Source organism: Hibiscus syriacus, unplaced genomic scaffold (genome assembly GCF_006381635.1).
Source record: "Hibiscus syriacus cultivar Baekdansim isolate YM2019G1 unplaced genomic scaffold, ASM638163v2 tig00110597_pilon, whole genome shotgun sequence".
NCBI lineage: Eukaryota > Viridiplantae > Streptophyta > Magnoliopsida > Malvales > Malvaceae > Hibiscus > Hibiscus syriacus.
The window spans coordinates 8,047,159-8,067,772 of NW_024062795.1; the positions used below are offsets into that span (position 1 = coordinate 8,047,159).

General features: G+C 35.5%; 2 protein-coding genes and 2 pseudogenes across 2 annotated transcripts; 2 read left to right on the top strand and 2 right to left on the bottom strand.

Moving 5' to 3' along the window:
- Positions 1–1,282: 1,282 nt before the first annotated feature.
- LOC120134317 lies at positions 1,283–6,411 on the top strand (the record flags this gene model as incomplete). Its single annotated transcript, XM_039150756.1, has 4 exons — positions 1,283–1,431; positions 1,462–1,465; positions 1,551–2,001; positions 6,269–6,411. Coding segments are annotated over 4 exons (720 nt in total), but the record flags the coding sequence as incomplete, so codon positions are not given.
- A 5,845-nt stretch (positions 6,412–12,256) lies between these two features.
- On the bottom strand, positions 12,257–14,009 carry LOC120134111 (autophagy-related protein 8C-like). The gene is made up of 6 exons (XM_039150585.1): positions 13,910–14,009; positions 13,735–13,783; positions 13,392–13,447; positions 13,239–13,291; positions 12,467–12,585; positions 12,257–12,389 (listed from the first exon to the last, which is right to left on the bottom strand). Exons 2-6 carry the CDS (start codon positions 13,769–13,771, stop codon positions 12,268–12,270), a joined length of 387 nt encoding a protein of 128 aa, XP_039006516.1. The 5' UTR covers positions 13,772–13,783; positions 13,910–14,009; the 3' UTR covers positions 12,257–12,267.
- Positions 14,010–15,692: 1,683 nt separating this feature from the next.
- On the bottom strand, positions 15,693–17,619 carry LOC120134102 (annotated as a pseudogene).
- A 975-nt stretch (positions 17,620–18,594) lies between these two features.
- On the top strand, positions 18,595–20,095 carry LOC120134318 (annotated as a pseudogene).
- Positions 20,096–20,614: the final 519 nt, after the last annotated feature.

Genomic DNA, 20,614 nt, shown 5'->3' on the forward strand with positions numbered 1-20,614 from the left:
TTTTCATATGTGAAAACATATCCACCTAAGTAATCATTTACTGTACTTGAGAAATTACATTAAAATTCCTCTAACGATGATGTTTTCTCATCTCGAACGAAGAAACTTGTAACCTGACCACGAAAACAATTCGAACGCTATGATTACAAAACTTCCTTAATTGATTATCAACGTTCAACAAAATATAAGTGCATTACCTTTCAAAGAAAAATATAAGTGCATTGACTGTAAACGAAGATCTTCCTTAACTTTTTTTTTCTCGGTAATAATTAATTTATTTATACGAATCGAAGTCTAAATTGCAGGCGAACATCGACACGTTCATCGGAACAAAGTGATTCATTCCGGTTCTCGGTCAGCCGCATAGTACTAAATTGCGGCCGCAACACAGCGTAACACCCGTATCGTAACGTTTTTTAAGGTTACCGCGACGCAATATCATCGCAACGCGATAAGGGAACCGCATCACGATTGTTGCGGTCAAAAACCGTTACGAAAAACCGCAACACGCTATAAATTGCGCTGCAACGCAACAACAAACTTTAAATTATCTGAAATATAAAATTACATAGATGAATTGTTCTAATTTAATTATTAAAACTAGATTATAAATATATATCATTAATAATATCGTAATAGTTATGTTTAAAATTAGTTAGTTAAATTTGAATTAATTAAATTATTTATTTTGGTGGTGAACTGTAAGATATATAATTTTTATATTTGTAGTTATGTATTTTTTTTTCTTTTTAAGTTATGTAAAATGAACATTTTTATGTTAGAATATAAAAAATTTGATATGATTTTAGTGATACTGTTTATTTGTTATTCATTAACATTATTCAATATGATAACACTTCTATAATTTATATTTGTTTTAATAAATTTTTATCTATGAAATTAAATTTTTATTTTCAAAATAAAATATTAAAAAAATATATTAATATTAGTATATTAAAAGATAACTATAAAATGTATAAATATAATATTTTAGACGTATTGTGATTTTTGAGGAAGAGATAATGCTCGCGATAGCCGCAACACGTTACGTAACGCCCACAACATCCGTAACTGCGACACCGCAACCACAATTTAATACTATAGTCAGCCGTTGTCTTCCAATCGGTACTACGCGTTACAGCCTCGAGGAAGACATAAAGGGTACGCTCTATTATCGTGAATTTAAACTCAGTTTTCGTTCATAGATTGGTCATCAATCCAATGCTTATTCTTTTCTTTTTGGTTTTTGATTTGGTTGTGCAATGAAGCATTCTAAAATTCGACAAAGGAAGACGCTGTCACTTGCTGTTTCTGCCTGTGTTTTCCCGACATCGACCCACAGTCGGCAGACCACCATAACATATACCAACAATTCGAGATCTTCTGGAGGAGTCGGGGTAACTTTGTCGCCAAATCAGTTGCCCGGATGATGTCCCTCCAGGATTCTTAAAAAGATAAAAGGCTGGCAAGCGTGCACCTCCACTCTTCTTAATTTCACCATAGGCGAAGCACCGGGGCTTGACGGCACCCTCCGAGCCCGGCTACCGTAGTTCGATTTCCCGTTGTCGTGCAAGAAGTCGCAACCCGTTATTGTCGGAAAATGGTATTGTCCTTTCATTTTCATCAAAGATGGAACACCAAAAGACCAGATGACTAAATCCATGTATTACATAATGACACTTGAGCAACAATGGGAACAAGTCTTTGCATGCAACAATGACTACAACAAAGACAATGCTGTTGAAGTCGACGTGAGAGTCGAAAGGGAAGTGGTTAGGGTTAATGGGATACCAAGGGAGAATTATATAAACGATAGAGAAATAGTCGACGGAGTGATGCGGTTCGGGGGTTCAACGGCCGGTGTTGGATTAAGTTTGGCCATTGTTGAGAGAATGAAGTGGGAAGAAGAAAGGTTCGGGTGGAGTGGTGGGAATGAAAAGGTTAAAAGGGTGGAGAAAATGGAGACGAATGGTGTGTGGAATCAATTTGGGTGTTACATGAGTTGCGATTTTACTCTATCCGTTAGCCGTCTTCTGCAACAACTGGTATCCGAGCCAGATTTGAGTGTGTAATATCTGCTTATTGTCTTTGTGGTTGTCACCAAAAGGTGGATCCTCCAACATAAGAAAGTAAGAAGATATTACCCATTCTTTAAAGGTTCCAAAGAACTATTCACGATAGTGAAATAGTGTGAGCTATCTGTAATAGAAGTTATGGCAACAAAATTTGATATTGAAAAGTTCAATGGGAGAAATTTCTCATTGTGGAAATTGAAGATGAAGGCCATCCTGAGGAAAGACAGTTGTCTAGCAGCTATCAGTGAAAGGCCAGTAGATTTCACAGATGACAACAAATGGATCGAGATGGACGAGAATGCTATGACAAACTTTCATCTAGCATTAGCAGATGAAGTATTATCAAGCATCAAGGAGAAGAAGACAACTAAGGAGATATGGGATCATCTCACCAAACTGTACGAGGCCACATCGTTGCACAATAAAATTTTCCTTAAGAGAAAATTGTACACTCTCCGTATGCCAGAATCTACTTCAGTGACGGAACACTTAAATACACTGAACACTTTATTTTCTTAGCTTACATCCTAAAGCTGTAAAATAAGAGAACAAGAACGTGCTGAACTTCTACTTCAAAGTTTACCGGATTCGTATGATCAACTCATCATCAACTTGAAAAACAGTAATGTCACCAGTCTAGTCTTCGATGACGTTACAACTGTTGTTCTACAAGAAGAAAGTCGGCACAAGAACAAGGAAGACATACAAGTAAATCTGCAACAAGCAGAAGCGTTGACAATGATGAGAGGGAGATCAACAAAACGTGGCCAAAGCAGCAGTCACAAACATGGTAGATCAAAGTCGATGAGCAAGAAGAATTTAAAGTGTTACAACTGTGGAAAGAATGGTCACTTGAAGAAGGATTGTTGGAGTATAAATAAAAACTACAATCTACAAGGCAATACCGCAAACACTTCAGATGATGGAGATACTCTATGTTGTGAAGCGTCAACCACCGTGGAAGGTAGAAAATGATTTGCAGATATATGGCTCATTAATTCGGGAGCAACATATCACATGACCTCAAGAAGAGAATGGTTCCATCATTATGAACCTGTCTCAGGAGGATCTGTGTATAGTTGTAATGATCATGCCTTAGAGATAGTTGGCGTTGGAACAATCAAGTTGAAAATGTATGATGGAACAATTAAAGTTGTTCGAGATATGCAGCACGTGAGAGGCCTGAAGAAAAATTTATTATCCTACGGATTGTTGGATAATAATGCAAGCAAGATTAAAACACAGAGAGGAATCATGAAAGTGTTCCGTGGAGCGCTTGTGGTGATGAAAGGCGAAAAGATAGCAACAAACTTGTACATACTGAAGGGAGAGACTTTGCTAGAAGTAGTAGCATATGTTGCCTTATGTAGCTCAGATTCTGCAATGCTATGGCATCAGAAACTTGGAAACATGTCAGAACAAGGAATGAAAGTCTTTGTAGAGCAAAAGCTACTTCCAGGCTTAACAAATGTATCACTTACTTTTTGTGAGCATTGCATAATAAGTAAGCAGCACCGGTTGAAATTCAACACATCAAATTCTAGAGGCAAAAGTGTTTTAGAATTGGTTCACTCTAACGTATGGCAAGCACCAGTTACATCCCTAGGCGGAGCAAAATATTTTGTCTCATTTATTGATGACTGCTCCAGGAGATGTTGGGTATACCTTATTAAAAAGAAGTCAGATGTCTTTTCAACTATCAAAAACTTCAAAGCGTGGGTGGAACTTGATTATGAAAATAAGATCAAGTGTTTTAGAACAGATAATAGAGGAGAATACACAAGCGAAGAATTTGATGACTTTTGCAGAAAAGAAGGCATCAAAAGACAGTTCACAGTGGCGAACACTCCTCAACAAAATGGAATGGCAGAGCGGATGAACATAACCTTGTTAGAAAGAACAAGAGCAATGTTGAGGGATGCAGGGCTAGAAAAATCATTCTGGGCAGAAGCAGTCAATACCGCTTGTTATTTGGTGATCGAGCTCCATCAACTGCAATAGAGCTGAAGACACCAATGGAGATATGGACTGGTAAACCAGCTGATTATTCAAACCTCTATGTATTTGGAAGTATAATGTTCGTGATGTACAACTCCCAAGAAATTTCAAAGCTGGATCCAAAATCCAAAAAATACAAATTCTTGGGGTATGATGATGGTGTAAAGGGGTATCGCTTGTGGGATCCCACTGCCCGTAAAGTGATCATCAGCAGAGATGTTATCTTTGTAGAAGATAAGCTACAAAGAAAAGAATATGATGATATCGTTAAAAAGTCAGATACTGCACAGATACATGTGGAAAAGGAGGTTGGACAAGGAAATTCTTCTGAAGCAGAACCAACACATGATGAACAAGAACCAGAGAGTTCTGAAGCTCCAACAACTCGTCAATCAGATCGTGTGAGAAGACGTCCTAATTGGCACTCAAATTATGTTATAGAAGGTAATATTGCATACTGAATTTTAATAGAGGATGGTGAGCTATCAACATACCAGGAGACAATAAACAGCTCAGGTGCTTCACCGTAGATGATGACGATGCAAGAAAAAATAGAATCCCTTCATAAAAATAATACATGGGACCTTGTGCCACTACCACAAGGAATGAAGCCAATTGGTAACAAATGAGTCTTCAAAATCAAGCGAAATGGTGACGATGGAAAGGTATCGTGCAAGACTGATGGTAAAAGGATATGGTCAAAAAGAAGGTATTGATTTCAATGAAATCTTTTCTCCTGTGGTTCGACTAACAACAGTTCGAGTAGTATTGACAATGTTTGCTACATTGAACTTACATCTAGAGCAGCTAGATGTTAAAACATTTTTTCTTCATGGAAATCTTGAAGAAGATATTTACATGTTCTAGCCTGAAGGTTTTGAAGAAGACAAAAAGAAGAACTTGGTTTGCAGGTTGAACAAATCTCTATACGGTCTAAAGCAGGCGCCGAGGTGTTGGTATAAGAGATTTGATTTCTTCATTATGTGCCTTGGATACGACAGACTTATTTCAAGAGGTTTGGTGATAACGATTTTGTTATATTACTGTTGTATGTGGATGACATGTTGGTTGCATGACCCAACAAAGATCATATTGAAAAATTGAAGGCACAACTGGCTAGGGAATTTGAAATGAAGGACTTGGGATCAGCAAACAAGATTATAGGGATGCAAATTCACCGAGACAGAAGTAATAGGAAGATTTGGCTTTCACAAAAGAATTACTTGAAGAAGATATTGTCATGGTTCAACATGCAAGATTGTAAGCCAATTTCTACCCCTCTTCTTATTAACTTCAAATTATCCTCCAGTATGAGTCCTAGCAGTGAAGAAGAGAGGATGAAGATGTTTCAAGTGTCGTATGCACCGTCAGTGAGAAGTTTAATGTTCGCTATGATATGCACAAGACCAGACATTGCACAAGCAGTGGGAGTGGTTAGTCGGTACATGGCGAATCCAGGCAAAGAGCATTGGAATACAGTAAAGAGGATCCTGAGATACATAAATGGACCTCAAATGTTGCATTATGTTACGGAGGATTGAACTTACTAATCAATGGGTATGTAGATTCTGACTATGCAGGGGATTTGGATAAAAGCAAATCTACTACATGATATGTGTTCAAAATTGCTAATGGAGTTGTAAGCTGGGTTTCAAAATTGCAGTCAGTTGTGGCTACATCCACAACAGAAGCATAATATGTAGTAGCTACACAAGCCAGTAAAGAAGCAATTTGGTTGAAGATGCTATTGGAGGAGCTTGGGCACAATCAAAAGTATGTCTCTCTGTTTTGTGACAGTCAAAGCGTCTTGCATCTAGCAAGGAATCAAACATTTCATTAAAGGACAAAGCACATACGAGTTCAATACCATTTCATTCGTGAAATGGTGGAAGAAGTGACAGTAGATATGCAGAAAAATTCATACCAAAAACAACATAACAGATTTCATGACGAAGACAATCAATACTGATAAATTTACCTGGTGTCGATCCTCTTGTGGCCTGTCAGAAACGTAAGCAACATGAAGGTATAAGGTAGAAAGAATGGTGTGAAGATATGATTGTTCCAATCAAATCTTTAAGTGGGAGATTGTTAAAAGTCAAGCCTACAATTGTTGAAAGTTAAAGAAACTTTCGGTGGCAGCAGCAACAATTGCTGCTGCCACCGAAAGTTTCTTTAACTTTCAACAATTGTAGGCTTGACTTTTAACAATATGTTGGTGGAGAGGTTTGTGTTGAGAAGAATGGATGAGAGTTTGGTATTGACATATGATTTCAAGCATACTCACGTTGTTAGAAGCAAACGGGAATGATTATTTGTGCAATTTTAGCGGAGAAATTACGATTGTTCAATAAATATTTATGGACCGACGACTAAAAAAATAACATTAGTAATATTTAAAAAAATATTGACATAAAATATATGATCAGAATAATAACATGGATTAATATTAAGGGTTATCTTTTTATGCACCGATAATTAGAAAAATACTTTACAAGACATGTATATATCGATAATATCTTAATATATTTGTATAATGTTAAACCTTAATTCATAATCTTTAAGCCCTAAAGCACGGATCCCTAAATCATTCACCTCCATGACATATTAACATACTTATAAGAAAGTAAGATAAAAATCCTAACTTGAATGTTAAGAACCCATGACATGGAAATCACATTATTCGAAAGAAAATAAGATAAAAATCCTAACATGAATATTAAGAACCCATGACATCGAAACCACATTATTCGTGCACACAACAATATTTTTCTTTTTTCAATCTTGACAAAAATATTCTTTAAATTTACTTATTGTAAAATATGAAACGTACCTTTGTTATGTATCCATCAAAACCTCTTTGCCAATCGAATTTTGAGCCCGAAATGCCGAATACAACACCATATAAGGTCGTTGCATGCTTACGTGTTGATGAAACAAACGATTCTGCATTAACCTCTTCAACGCTGTATTCGACATTCCGGGCGCAAAAGGCGATGGCAATCTTGACGAGATCGGCACAGCCGGCATTCTATCCTGATTCGGAAGTGGCTAGGGTTGGTAACCTTGGAGCTTATCTATTTCTTGATGGAGAAAGGTTTTTAAGTTGATCTTTATGCCTGTAAACAACTATTTTATAGACCCTTTCAATCAACTCATAGCTTACGATTACATTAGTTTGGGCCGGGCGTATCTACATCTATGGATGCGATACGTATTTATCTAAATTTTACTTCTAATGTTGAAATTTACTTTTATCTCATTTTTACGTTTTCTTTTTATAAAATAAATATGTTTATTAATAAAGATGATAATTTCATTCGGATTCAACGATTTTCAATCTAATTCGACTCTATTGGATTAGTTTTTTATTTTGAGAATTTGGGTTAAAATTGGATCAAATCAAGGTTTTTTAAGGATCAGATCAAATTCAAGTTAAGGGTGAAAAACCAACTTGATTCAATATGATATAATATTATAATTATCTCTTATATATTTAAGGATAATATAATAATATCTCTTTAACCCAAAACAGACATTCTAACCCGACCTAATCTAATAGGATCGATTTTTTTTTTAAAAAAATTGAGTTCAAGTCGAACTTTGTAAAGGAGTGAGGTCAGGTCAGATTCGGGTGGAGGGTAAAAAAACTATGACTCGACCCAAGAATAATAGTGTAATTTCTTCAAATAAATTTATGGATAATTGCTATAATACTCGCTTTCTCTATTGTTTCTTTAATTAAGTCTTTATTTTATATCGGGTCGGGACGGAGTCGGATGGAGGATATATGGTTTTCGGGTTGAATCGGATGGATGGTATATATTTCTTAGGTCGGATAGAATATATATTTTTCAGGTCGGGTCAAGTTGACTAAAAACCCAACCTAACCCGATCCATTGACATCCCTAAGATTGAAGCTACATAGATATTCTATAATGGTTCAAGAGTGTGTACTTTTAATTTGGTTAAAATAGATTTTAAAAGAGAGATGATGAATTGAATAAATAAAGAAATCAATAAAACAATCGAATTTAATTTTCGATTTTTATATGAAAATTCTAAACTCGATTTAGAACTCAAAAATTAAAACTGAAATTTGAGTTAATTTGAATTAAAAAACATTTTTTTTTGAATTGAATCAAATTTTGCTTATCCTTAAAGCCAATTAGATTAAACATCAATTTAATTAGTAGTATTATTATAACATATCTCAATCATTTAACAGTGAAAGTTTAATTATCCTTACTGTTGCTTGTGCTCGAACTCATAACTTCTAGGAACAATAATTATACTTTTAACCACTGAAGTAAGTTGTTTCGTGCTTAAATGTATAATTATTTTTAATTTAAGGATTAGAGAATTATGAATATAGTAAAGATTGTATATATAAAAATTAAATTAATATTAAAAACACCTTTAAATCTGATAAATTTGATTTAAATTTAATTTTTTTCTAGATACATCTAGCTTGGCCACATTTATTGAGGTGTAATAGTAATAATAAAGCTCCTCCGATTAAAAGCTAATGGAGGGACTTTGAAGTGGAAGTTTCAGCTAAGCTTAGCGGAGCCACCAGTTATACCGCGGAGGTCGGAGTCAAAACCGAAACAGTTAAACACCAGCACTTCAACACCGGCAACTAGTTTACTTGGGGGTTAACAACGTACGACAAACGAGACAAGTCGACGAATAGCTATAATCAAGCCATCTATACAAGCAATCCTTGTGAAAAAGATGGTCACATCTCTTCATCTTCTTCAATTTCGCTAAGGCACACGGCACAAGTAACTTCCTCGTCTTCGTTGGTGCCGCCATTATATCAAATGACATTGAGCTGATCGACATTAATGGAAGGAACTGGTAGAAATGGCTGCATGGTGTAAGTGTTGGAGAACAAGAGATGGCTAAACAACAAGTCCCAGGCCAATTTCAAATGGTTTATGATCGAAATAATGTAATAGTACAACATGGTGTGGGACTGTGGGGGTGATTGAACAGAGGAAACTAACGGCTGCAAATTGTGGATATTATGATAATAATTTGAGAGAAAGAGAGGGATACATACTTGGGTATTTATAGACTTAAATTGGACCAGTCTCCCAACCCTTCCCATTCCAAAATTAATTATAGTAATGAAAAATAATTAATTAGGCTAATTAAACATTAGCCTAAATCATTAATGTTTTTAGGTCGAGTCATGTTCTTTTTGAATTTACGCATGGAGTAAGGGATGGACCAATGAGGATGTTGCAGGTGCGGCCACATCTTTGAAAGTTTCAAAATTCAATATAATTTAGGTATTTTCTATTGATTATCTAATTTCGTAATGTTTAAGATTTTGTATTTTCTTACCCTTAAATTTCTAATATAACTTATTAAGTTCGCACTCCCTTACATAAAATCATAAGTTTCTCCTTACATGAATTAGCATAATTTATTGAAGATGTTATATTCGTTTTATAATTTATATTTAAAATTTATAATTATGAATTCATTGAGCGGTCTTTATGAATTATACGAGAAGCTTAAACTAATGGATTCACACCTTAAAATCTAATTTCTTATTTGCTCCAACTTCTGTCATCTTCAACCAAGATGACAAAGAAGATCGTCACTAATCTGTGAGGGAAACATTGAATCCTCCCTTTGAAATCACGACTACTTGTGGTTGCATAGATGACGGCGGGGTACATGTTAATGTGAGCTGCTTATGGACCCCTTTGACTCAGAAGGTGTAGCAAAGAACTCACCAAATGGAACAATGACTCCAAGTTGTAGTTACATAAATCATGAGATCGGGTTGGATTTAATATGATGATGGTAAGAACACGATGGAGGTGGCCGCATGACGGTCAACGGTTGAGGGCTTGGGATGGATGAGCAGGTAAGGGTGATAAAATGGATGATGTTTTTGGACTAGAGAGGGAGGCCACAGTTTCTGTTATGTATATGTATCAAAGTAAATGGTGATCAGAGGAGCATGGTGATATAAGACAATGATGATATCAATGTTAGATTCATTAAGCTTGAGATATTTTTTGGTTAAATAGATATCAAATCCACATTTATAATTGTGAGACGAGTTTTGTGAGATATTTTGGTCAGAACAACTGATGTGATGAACTAAATCTAGTTCATTGAGATTGAGGAGGGAAATGAAGAAAAAAAGGAGAGGAAAAAAACTTTTTATTTAAACAAAATCGACGTCGTTTTAGTTTAAATTTAAATTTTATAAAGATCAAAACCATATTATTTTGAAGTTAGTTACCATGTCATAACATCTTTAATTATTTAATAACGAACGTTCAAAACAAAAACAATTCAAAAGTTGAATGATAATTAATTTTTTAATGACCAGAACCGATATGAGAAGATACTTGAATAGTTTTCTTTTTGCTCGGCAAAATAATTTTATTACTCGAGACTTAGATTAAGAATCTCATTAAAAACCTCCCTAAACCTAAATGGATGAAAAGAGTACTGTTAATTAGGGATAGATACAAAACAACAGCACTTGGAAGAGATTCGGAAACAACACTACACGCGTTCGAAACACACCAGACCCATAAACAGATTCATACAAAATATGTCACATTTCAGCACCTTCAAGCCAAGATTAGACCACTAACAATGAACTAAAGGAGAGTGAAGGACCACAACAACGCCTGAGAAACCATTCCAATCAGCAACAACATAGAAATCACATGTTATCTTAATCTCCAATAACACTGCACTTTCTACACTCACGACTGCAACAGGCCTTGAGAAAACGCTTTAATTTCCCCCGAATGCGACCAAACAAACCACACCAGAAAATCAAATACAGGACTATGGAACTTTAATGACCAACGGATCCAAGTGGCAGAAACGAAACCAAAAGATTCAACCTTGGATCTTCCCACCAGCTATTCTCAATAGGAAAATCTAAACTTCATCACCTTAATCCAATCCAACGCCCTTAAATTAGAACAACAACAAAGTCTATAAAAACAAACTTCTTACCCCTAAAACCCAATTCATTTTGATTCAGCCAAAACTCCAAAAGCAGCAACTACAGACACCAAGCCCAACATTTCAACAATCTGAGACTGACAGAAAACCAAAACAAAAGCAACTCTATCACAATATTGCGGTTATGCCAATTCTCCTTCCCCCTAGCAGCAAAATTATCCAAAAAAATTCACCATAATAGGACAGCTCACAAATAGGTGATCTACACTAACAACATATTCGATTAAACCCTTCGAAATGTATACCCCGAGAAGATCGTCAGCTATAAACCAAGGATTAGAGTTCCCCAATCTAAGCCCCAATAAATCATTCCATAGATCAATCTAACCCGACAATGAACATGGTGCAAAAACATAAATCAACGTAATCTTCCTACCTGATCGAGGCCAAAACCCTTTCAAACTAATAAAGCTTGAATCAAAAATAAAGCTTACCACTTCAAGGCGAGCTTTATCCCAAAGAACTGCACTACCCCAGATCTTCCAACTGCTGGAGACTTTGAGATCAAACTCGTCACCTTCCAAAATCTTCGAATGTCCCTTCACTTAGAGCCTCTTTCTTTTATCTACTCCAGGACCTCTTAAGTTCCACGAAAGGATCCTCATTGTCCAATCGAAAAACCTACGCATCCCCTAACACCCACTCACCAACCTCAACACAGTTCTAACGACACTAACTCCTTGAGAACCTCTTAAGTTAGTTACCATGTCATAACATCGTTAATTTTTTAACAGAGAACGATCAAAACAAAAACAATTCAAAAGTTGAATGATAAAATTAATTTTTTTAATGACCAAAACCAAAATGAGAAAATAGTTAAATGATGTACGATATAATTTACTAAAAAAACTCGTTTGAATATTTACGAATAAGATTAAAAATCTCTATTTGTATAGGTGTCAATATATTATATAACAATAAATACGATCAAACACAGCACACAACCATATAAAAGAAATTTGAGTAATATAGGTAATGCATTAAAAGAAATGCATAAAAAGCTAAACACAGCACAACCATATAAAAGCAAAGTTTATATATGAAGGTTATCATCTTCAGAAGAAATGGTCAGAGGACATTTGCAAGAGAACGTCGAACTAATAGTAATATACATCCAACTACACAGGATTTAAGATTTACATCTTAAGTAATCTTTTTCTTCTTCTTTTGCAAGCCATACTCACACGTATATCCCTTGATCATATTCCTCGATGAACCCGAACGTGTTCTCGCCGCTGTAAGTCATGTAGAGGAAACCATCTTCATCCTTGTTTTCCTCGTATATGGCAGACAACATAGCAGCTGCACCGGTGTCGGCATTACACCGTTTAGCGAAATTGGTAATCGTAGAAATTAAACAAGAGTGGGGTTTGACTCACCGGTTGGGGGTAGGATGTTCTTCACAAAAATGAATATAGCCTTCTCAGGACTCAGCTTAATCCTCTTCCGAACAACATAGACAAATTGGCCAACAGTTAGATCAGCAGGAACCAGATATCTGCATTAATCCAGAGGGAAAACCTTTAGTTTCAAAGGAAGCAAAGGTGAAAAATACAGGTAGGGATTGGTGAATCGGTATTCGAAAATTGGAATCAGGTCCAACATGAAAACATCGAAGCAATGAACATACTAAAAATTGGCAGAACATAACAGGCACATCATATTGAATAAAAATATATCAACCAAGAGAGTAACAGAACATAGACTAGGCAACCTTTTCAAACTAGTATAAGAAAAGATTCAACAGATCACATCGAAAGCAAATGAATTCATGCCCGTAATAAGATTCTCTCCATGATATCTTCCCTTCCACGAAAACCAAATCTAGGAACAGGTTATCTACTCCTTCTGATAGGAAAACTCGATCCACATTAGTCGGTATCCACAGGAATTCACAACTCAAAAGTTAAGAGAGTTCAAGAAACAAAACCAAAACCTCAATACAAGAAAAAGAAAACAAATTCAGACAGTCAGCAATGAAACTATTAGAAGAGAATGCATTTCCAAGCATCAATTATCTAATATTCAGCAGCAACATTACACATTTCAGCAAACGTAAAACATATCAATAACACACGTCACATACTCGATCAGACTAAAATCTATAGTAACTAAAGCTCTTAAAGAAAACATGCAGAGATAGGTACTAACTTTTTCTTATCAATTTCAGGCACATCGCTCTTCTCCGCCCTTTCAACAATCACCTACATTGAGCAATCAAACACCAACGTAACATTCTAATCATGGCAAAGAAAAAAAAAACACAGGTTTCATAAAAAGATGCAGCAGCCGATCATTACATACCGGGATTCTGTCCGGATACTTTTCCCTAATGCGTGCAGCTTCAGCCTGCCTCCTCTCTGATACACAAAAGTAAGAGAAATAAAAGAAAATCAAAACCCTAATTAACTAATCGGTCTTTTCCCTAAATTGTGTGTTCAAAATTGTTTATTTTCATGGAAAAACAACAGCACTATAAAGTCTGAGAATTTCAACAAAATAAAAAAATACCCAGATAGAAAAACGAAAGTTTCAAGGGTTGGTGTTGATTAATTAGGAAAAACAACAAAATTAGAGTTTCACAACAAAATCAAAATCAATTGCGTATAAATTCATATAGGAAAACATTTAAATGAGACGAACGAACCAAGGGGGTGTTCCAACTTAAAGGAGCTCTTAGCCATAGCAACGAAAATCTGCAACAAAAAAATAAAAGAAAGAATTTAATCAATCAAACATGGTATAAATTACTTAATAAGGTTCATAGGAACAAAAAGAAAAGCACAGATCAAGAAAGATCAAGAGGGGGTACTGCTGCATACCGATCGAGAGAGAAAGGATGAGAGTGATGGAGTGAATCTGGGCTTCTAAATAAAGAAAAAGGTTGATAGTAATGGAATTTATAATACCATTTTTATTTATCAGAAATAAATAGTAGTTAGTTTCGACAACACGTTGTAGTGTCCGATACGCCTCTGGCAAAGGCCCTTAAACCAAATTTTCATTAAGGTATAATTGTAGTTTTAGTCCCTCTAGTATCGAAAGAAACGTTAAAATAGAGCACAGTCCCAACTGCAGAACTGAAAATGAACCACGAGTAACCAAGGGGTCCATTCACCGAGTACCACGACAGTGATGGACCGTCTGGTTAACGTGTAGGCAAGTCATGAAAATGGGCGCGCGCAGTCTCTAGAAACTACCATCGTCTCCAGTTGGTACTTTCGGCCATTGTTTAGTCAAGTATCTTTGGACCATGCTTGTTTTCACGTCTCCAGCTTGTTTGTTCTCTATAAAGGAGTAGATGTTTTGCCAAAGAGGGCAAAAGCATGGGTAGAAGAGGGAGGTTGAAGGAGCTTTCTGCCTGCAAAAGGAGGTGTATTTCCATGGTCAAGGAGCGAAAGTCCAGATTCTACATATTTTGGAGATGTGCCATTATGCTATTGTTCTGGCATGGGGATTCTTAGCTTCTATTTTTGTTTTTGGTTTTTTAAGTTTTTCACAAAAACAATGCTTAGATTGTTTCTTTTTTGTTGCTAAAAGTTACGTGGATGTTAATGGTTTTGTTAAAAAATAATAATTTTATTACATAATTTTGATATTGTTTTAGTTTCGGTTAGTAAATTATGTAATGATACAATAGATGATATGACGACATTCCATAACAATATCATTTAAATTCTTACAAAATTTATTACAATGATTTGTTTTGAATAATCATTTGTCGCTTCATTTAAAGGGCAGGATGAAACTTAAGGGAAGGTATCTAAATTTCACAATTACATTCGAAACAAATGATTTGTATACATGAATGAATTTTATATGCTTGTAATATTTTTCGTTTAAATAACTATTGGATTTATGTTTAGAAAGATAAAAAAATTAAGACAATAGTCGACAATGGTTTATCTAAATCTTAAGTTGTTTTGAACGTTGAGAGAAGAAAGAGAGGAGGAAGAAGAAACAAGAGACAAATGAAATGGTTTTTTTAAATTTTTTTATAGAAATTTAAAATGATATTATTTTGATGAATTCTTTAAAGATTCAAAATAACTTCATTTTGTTATATTAACAGATTTAAGAGTTGAGTGATCAAAATAAGAGTAATGTCAAATTTGAGTAAGTAAATTAAAAAAATTAAATTTAGCAACCAAAATAAGAGTGAGAAAAAAGTTAAATGATGAAATTTTAATTTATCCTAATAAAGCTCATATGCTTTATTTTCATTTTCCAACATTGCATACAGAATTTCATACCCTTTTTTCCCCTTGTCTTCAAAGACACATGCATGTTATTTCGATGATTCCACATTTGGAATATGATTATGAATGACGGAAGAGATCAAAAGGGAATGTTTCTCACTTTAGCAGAAAATGGACGATTGAGTACCAAAGAATTATTTTCTTCACAAGGCTCTCACGTCTGAAAAAAGAATGAGTGAGCGGTGACCATTGCCCTCCGCTTTCTTTCACGCCTGCAACGGCGACCGTTAACGATAACCTTCAACTAAAATCTTAAAGGCCCCACATTCACATATCTGTTCGCGAGTCAACTGCTGCGTATGCTCGTCGCTCTAGCATATCGTTCCCCTGAGATCGGAAGCACAGGGAATTCGGCATGTTACTAGAAAGAAGCACTCCACAAAGCATTCTCACCTTCCCCACACCGTCGATGAACCTCTTTAATCCTATCGGCAGACCGGCAAATTACACTGCAGGTCCAGTCGAAGGAAGCGACACTGATGTTGCCAACTTGGGCTTTCCACTCACAATCTGCATTCACAACCATTTAGACACTTCAGCTTGTCCATGACATGTGAACCAGTACGAACAATGACTTGCCACAAGCACTCTATTCCAATAAAACATGAGCATTCGAGACATTACCGGGTGGTGTGCCACAACATAATCTCCGATCATCGATATGCTCCACATCGAGTCCGATAAACCAGGATCCCAAGGAAACATCCTCATTAGCATACTTATGTAGAACGTGTCTGATATAATCATGCGTGTATATGATCATCAATCATCATTAATATGAAAACAAATGACAACATTGAGGAGCATGCCCTCAGATTCATGCACGGTCAAATCTTACTGGTTTATTGATATATACGAGGCCAAATCTTTCGAAATGGCATATAACTGCCCGGTAGCATGCCGGAAATATTTGTTTCCGTTCTCGCCGAATTTCCAGTGCTCGGGTTCTTGGTATCTAACTCCTCTGTTCAATAATATAACAATTAAGAAAACAGGCACGTACTTTGACGAAAATCATTTGCAGAAGAAAAAACGTCTTTATGTGGCTCACTTTTGAGAGAGGATGGGACCGGATTTCATGCACCCGATACACACACGAGGTTTCTTCCGGTGTCTAACTAGGGTTGTTCCGAGTGTTGCTGCAGTATTTTTTCTGCAGATTAAGACTTAGCATGAAAACTTTAATCTGCAATGAGATATCATAATTCTCACCAAAAACATATGAAATAAACGAAACTTACCTATATTTACATGGACATCATCATCAACTTTGACATAAAAATCTGCATTCAGCAGTAGCAAAATATATCTTAGCCTTTGCAGACAATTCAAGGTACCCTTCAACGTGGTCCTGCTTGCAATCGAAACAACGTATTATTCGGAGTAAATACGAATGGAATGTTCTTAAACAAGAAAGATTAACAGTTGCAAGAACAGCCTACCAGCCTCAAGAAGTCTCCATGCTTCTTATCCTCCGCTTCAATTGCTCGGTCCAATATACCGCCGGACGTAGCACTGCATAATGAAAACATGAAAACATCACTACCATCTTTCGACCGGGCATCGATACATTATTTCTCAAGTAGCTACAAACTTTGAAAGGCATACACTGCAAGGAAACACATGCTAGAGAATAGAATCGTCACCTATGACCGATGACAAAGCGGACGATAACGCCTTTCTCGTCCTCCAATCTCTTCATCTTTTCACCTATTTTCGAAAACCGAATCAATTAAGCAATTGCATTCACATTAGAACGTAGGGGAAGGAAGGGAAGAGTAAAAAAGGAATCAATGCGACAACCTTGCAACATCCAAGTAGCACGAACCGAGTCTCTTCTTTTCCTGCTGCTAAAAGCGGTATTAATTCCTATAACCATCAGGTACTTTCTCTTCTTTTCTTCTTTCTGATGCAAAGAAAAGAACCCCAATCAGCTTAAGGACAGCAAAAATTAACCAGAAAAACAAGGTTTATACGATACTCACAGCTTTAAGATTACAACCCTCTGAACTTAGATTCATTCTTTCGGCTTCTACAGCGGTTCTCCGTATGATACCTTTAGATTCAGGAACAGCCACCATCCTGGTACCAATTTTACACATTAACAAAGCAAATTAACATAGTTTCACCATTGAAATAAAAAAGAAAATGAGATTACATTACCAATTGGTGAAGAGAATTCCAGCACAGAAGCAGCTCAAGCAAAGAAGAGAAGTCCATTTCTTTGAAACAAGACTCTTAGTACACTGCTCCCCTTTGGTTTTAAAAGACATTTCTTTCTCCAACACTAATTATCAAGAAGAGAGGAAATCCATGTGTAAAAAAAGGAAGCTTGAGCCAAATCAATGTGACCCAGTTGCAGAAAAGGACTCCCCCAAACAGCTCCAAATTTGACAAACAGAGAAAGAAACAGAAACAAAGTGCTGTGTTTTTATTCTTTTATTTTATAGGTTTTCCCCCTCTGATTTCTTTGTTGGTTTGTTTTAGCTCTATAGATTCTCTCTGTCTTCAAAGTCTGAAAACTCTCAACTTTGCTTCCAGGCGAGGGGCGTTGAATGCAAGTGAGAGACGATCCTCTCCTAACCGCTTTTCTTTTACTTTCTTCCTCGCACCAAATTTACAATTTATCCTTTCTTTTAGGATAAAACACAAAATGGTCATTAAACTATACTGAAATAATCTTTTTAATAATTAAAGTTTCTAAAGCATAAAACGGTCATCACTTAGCACAAACTTTAAACTTCAAGACTAGGTTGTGAAAAAATTAAAAGACTAATATGAACATAAAAAAATTAAAGTTGCGATAAAGTTTTGATAAGATAAAATTTTGATATATTTTATTATTTGGATTTTAATATTCATTAAATTGTGATAAAGTTTTATATTATTTGGATTTTATTATTTGGATAGATAGAGCGATATTGGAGTATAGTTATATCTTTTTTAAAAAATAATTTTTTTATATAATTAGTTTTTTATATGTTTTATTGATGATTTTATTTTGCATTTTTTGTAATTTTGTATCTTATAAAATTTTATATAATTTCTTAAATTCGTATTTTTTGACGTTAAATTTTGTGACTATCTCTATCACCATCTCTTATTATTGCAGATATATGTTGTATGCCATTTAATATTGAACTTATGTAGTATATATTTTACAGTGATTGAAAAACAAGTGATTCAAACTTTATAAAAGAAAAAATAGACGTAAAACGGATGATAAATTGAATAAAATAGAAAAATTAATGAAGTCGCAAGATAAGAAGTGGCACCGACACACCATTAAACGGTGCGTTCTGATCCCCATCCCTGCGGCTGGGAACGTGGCCCGACCAGTTAGTTATAAATTAACGGTTCTACAGGAAAGATTGAATCTAACTTCCACACACAAAAGAAGAGGGAAAAAAAAACAGAAGAATCTTTGTAGATCAATGCCTTCAAAACCATGGTTGCCATGGAAATGAATGCTTCAAAGAGAACCAAAGTATACCAAGTTTGGCCAGGGAAAAATGTATAACCTTTACTTAATCAAAAAATTCGAAGAAATAAACTCGAGATTAATATCAACAGAAGCCTCGGACTAATCACTTGTATATGCAGGTCTTCTTCTTCCACGGTCGACTTGTCTGCGGTCCGGATCCGAGAGGGTTGCTCCTCACATCAATTTCCATCCTGGTTTCAACTTGGATCTTCACAATTTACATTGCAAATGATTTACAAAACACTAGCCCCACTGTTGTCATCACCATATGTTTCCTTCTAACTCTAATGGTCAGTCCCCACGTATACTTTAAATTAAAGGACGGATGCATGATTTTATGCTGTGAGACAAATTCACTGTAACATTTCCAAAATGATGTTCATTTCATTGTAGGTCATTATCAACTTGATTCTGGTTACTGCAATTGACCCTGGAATCATTCCCAGAAGCAATGAACAACAATCATCTGTTGAAGATATCGGTAGTAGCAGTAAGAAGGTAAGTGTTAATGGGGTTCAACAGAAACTAAAATACTGTCGGATTTGTAGGATCTTTAGGCCTCCGAGGAGTTGCCATTGCGCCTTATGCGACAACTGCGTCGAGAAGTTCGATCACCACTGTCCATGGATTGGTCAGTGTATTGCACTGGTATGTATGGTGGACTCAAAACAAATACACGTTGACAATATTTGATTGAAACTTGGTGATTTTATGCAGAGAAACTATAGGTTCTATTTGACATTGTTGACAACAGCACTGTTGTTGTTTGTTTACATATTTGGTTTCTCTTGTCGGAGGATCGTGGAACGAATGTCCGGAAGCGATGTCGGGTTGTTCGGAATGCTGGGGAGCTTCCCTGAAACGGTGGCATTGACATTATTTAGCTTTGCTGCCATTTGGTTCCTAGGTTGTCTTGCTATCTTCCACTCCTATTTAACTGCATTCAATCAGGTAATCTATGCTTTTTTGTCGGGTGACGAAATATAAAGAAAATAATTAAATTCCAAGACATGAAAGTCCGGCCTCGATCCCTCTTGTTTGTTATCTTTCTTTGAATCTTTGTTTAATGAATGCAGACTGCATATGAGAATTTTCGAAACCAATACGAGGGCTCTTTGAATCCATATGACAAAGGAATAATAAGTAACATCAAGGAAGTGTTGATTGCACCTTTGCCTCCTTCAAGAGTTGATTTCAGGGCTGAAGTGATACCAAGGTGGAGCATGGAAGATCATGAGATGCCTCCTCCTTGGCTAAGCATTTAAATTTACATACTACAATATTCAGTTCACAAATATATTTTTGTAATCAAATATCATATAAGACTATAAAGTTACATTTCATTTCTGCTTTTTCTTCCGTTAGCTTAACTGCTCTTCCTCTTGAGCTAAGTATTCATTAAGTTCGTTGTCGTATAGAAATATTTGTTAAATTTTGGAAGATATATGTATTGTAAAATATATTCATTAAGTTCCGTTAGCTTAATTGCTAATTCGTTCAATCTATCTTGAGTCATCGTGCTTCGAAGATAAGATTTCAAGAGCTTCAATTTTAAAAAACTTCTTTCCGCGGAAGCAACCATAACGGGATTTATAATGTTACTATAGTAATTCAATATTTTTAATAATAAATAATTAATTTTAACAAATTTAAATCGATAAAACTGATTATGGGCCAATTTAATTTAAAACTAAAAAAACATTTAAGTCTAATTTGACTTACACTAAAAACCAGAAAAGGCAGCAACAGAATATGAGACAATTGTTTAGCAAAAAGAAATTTAG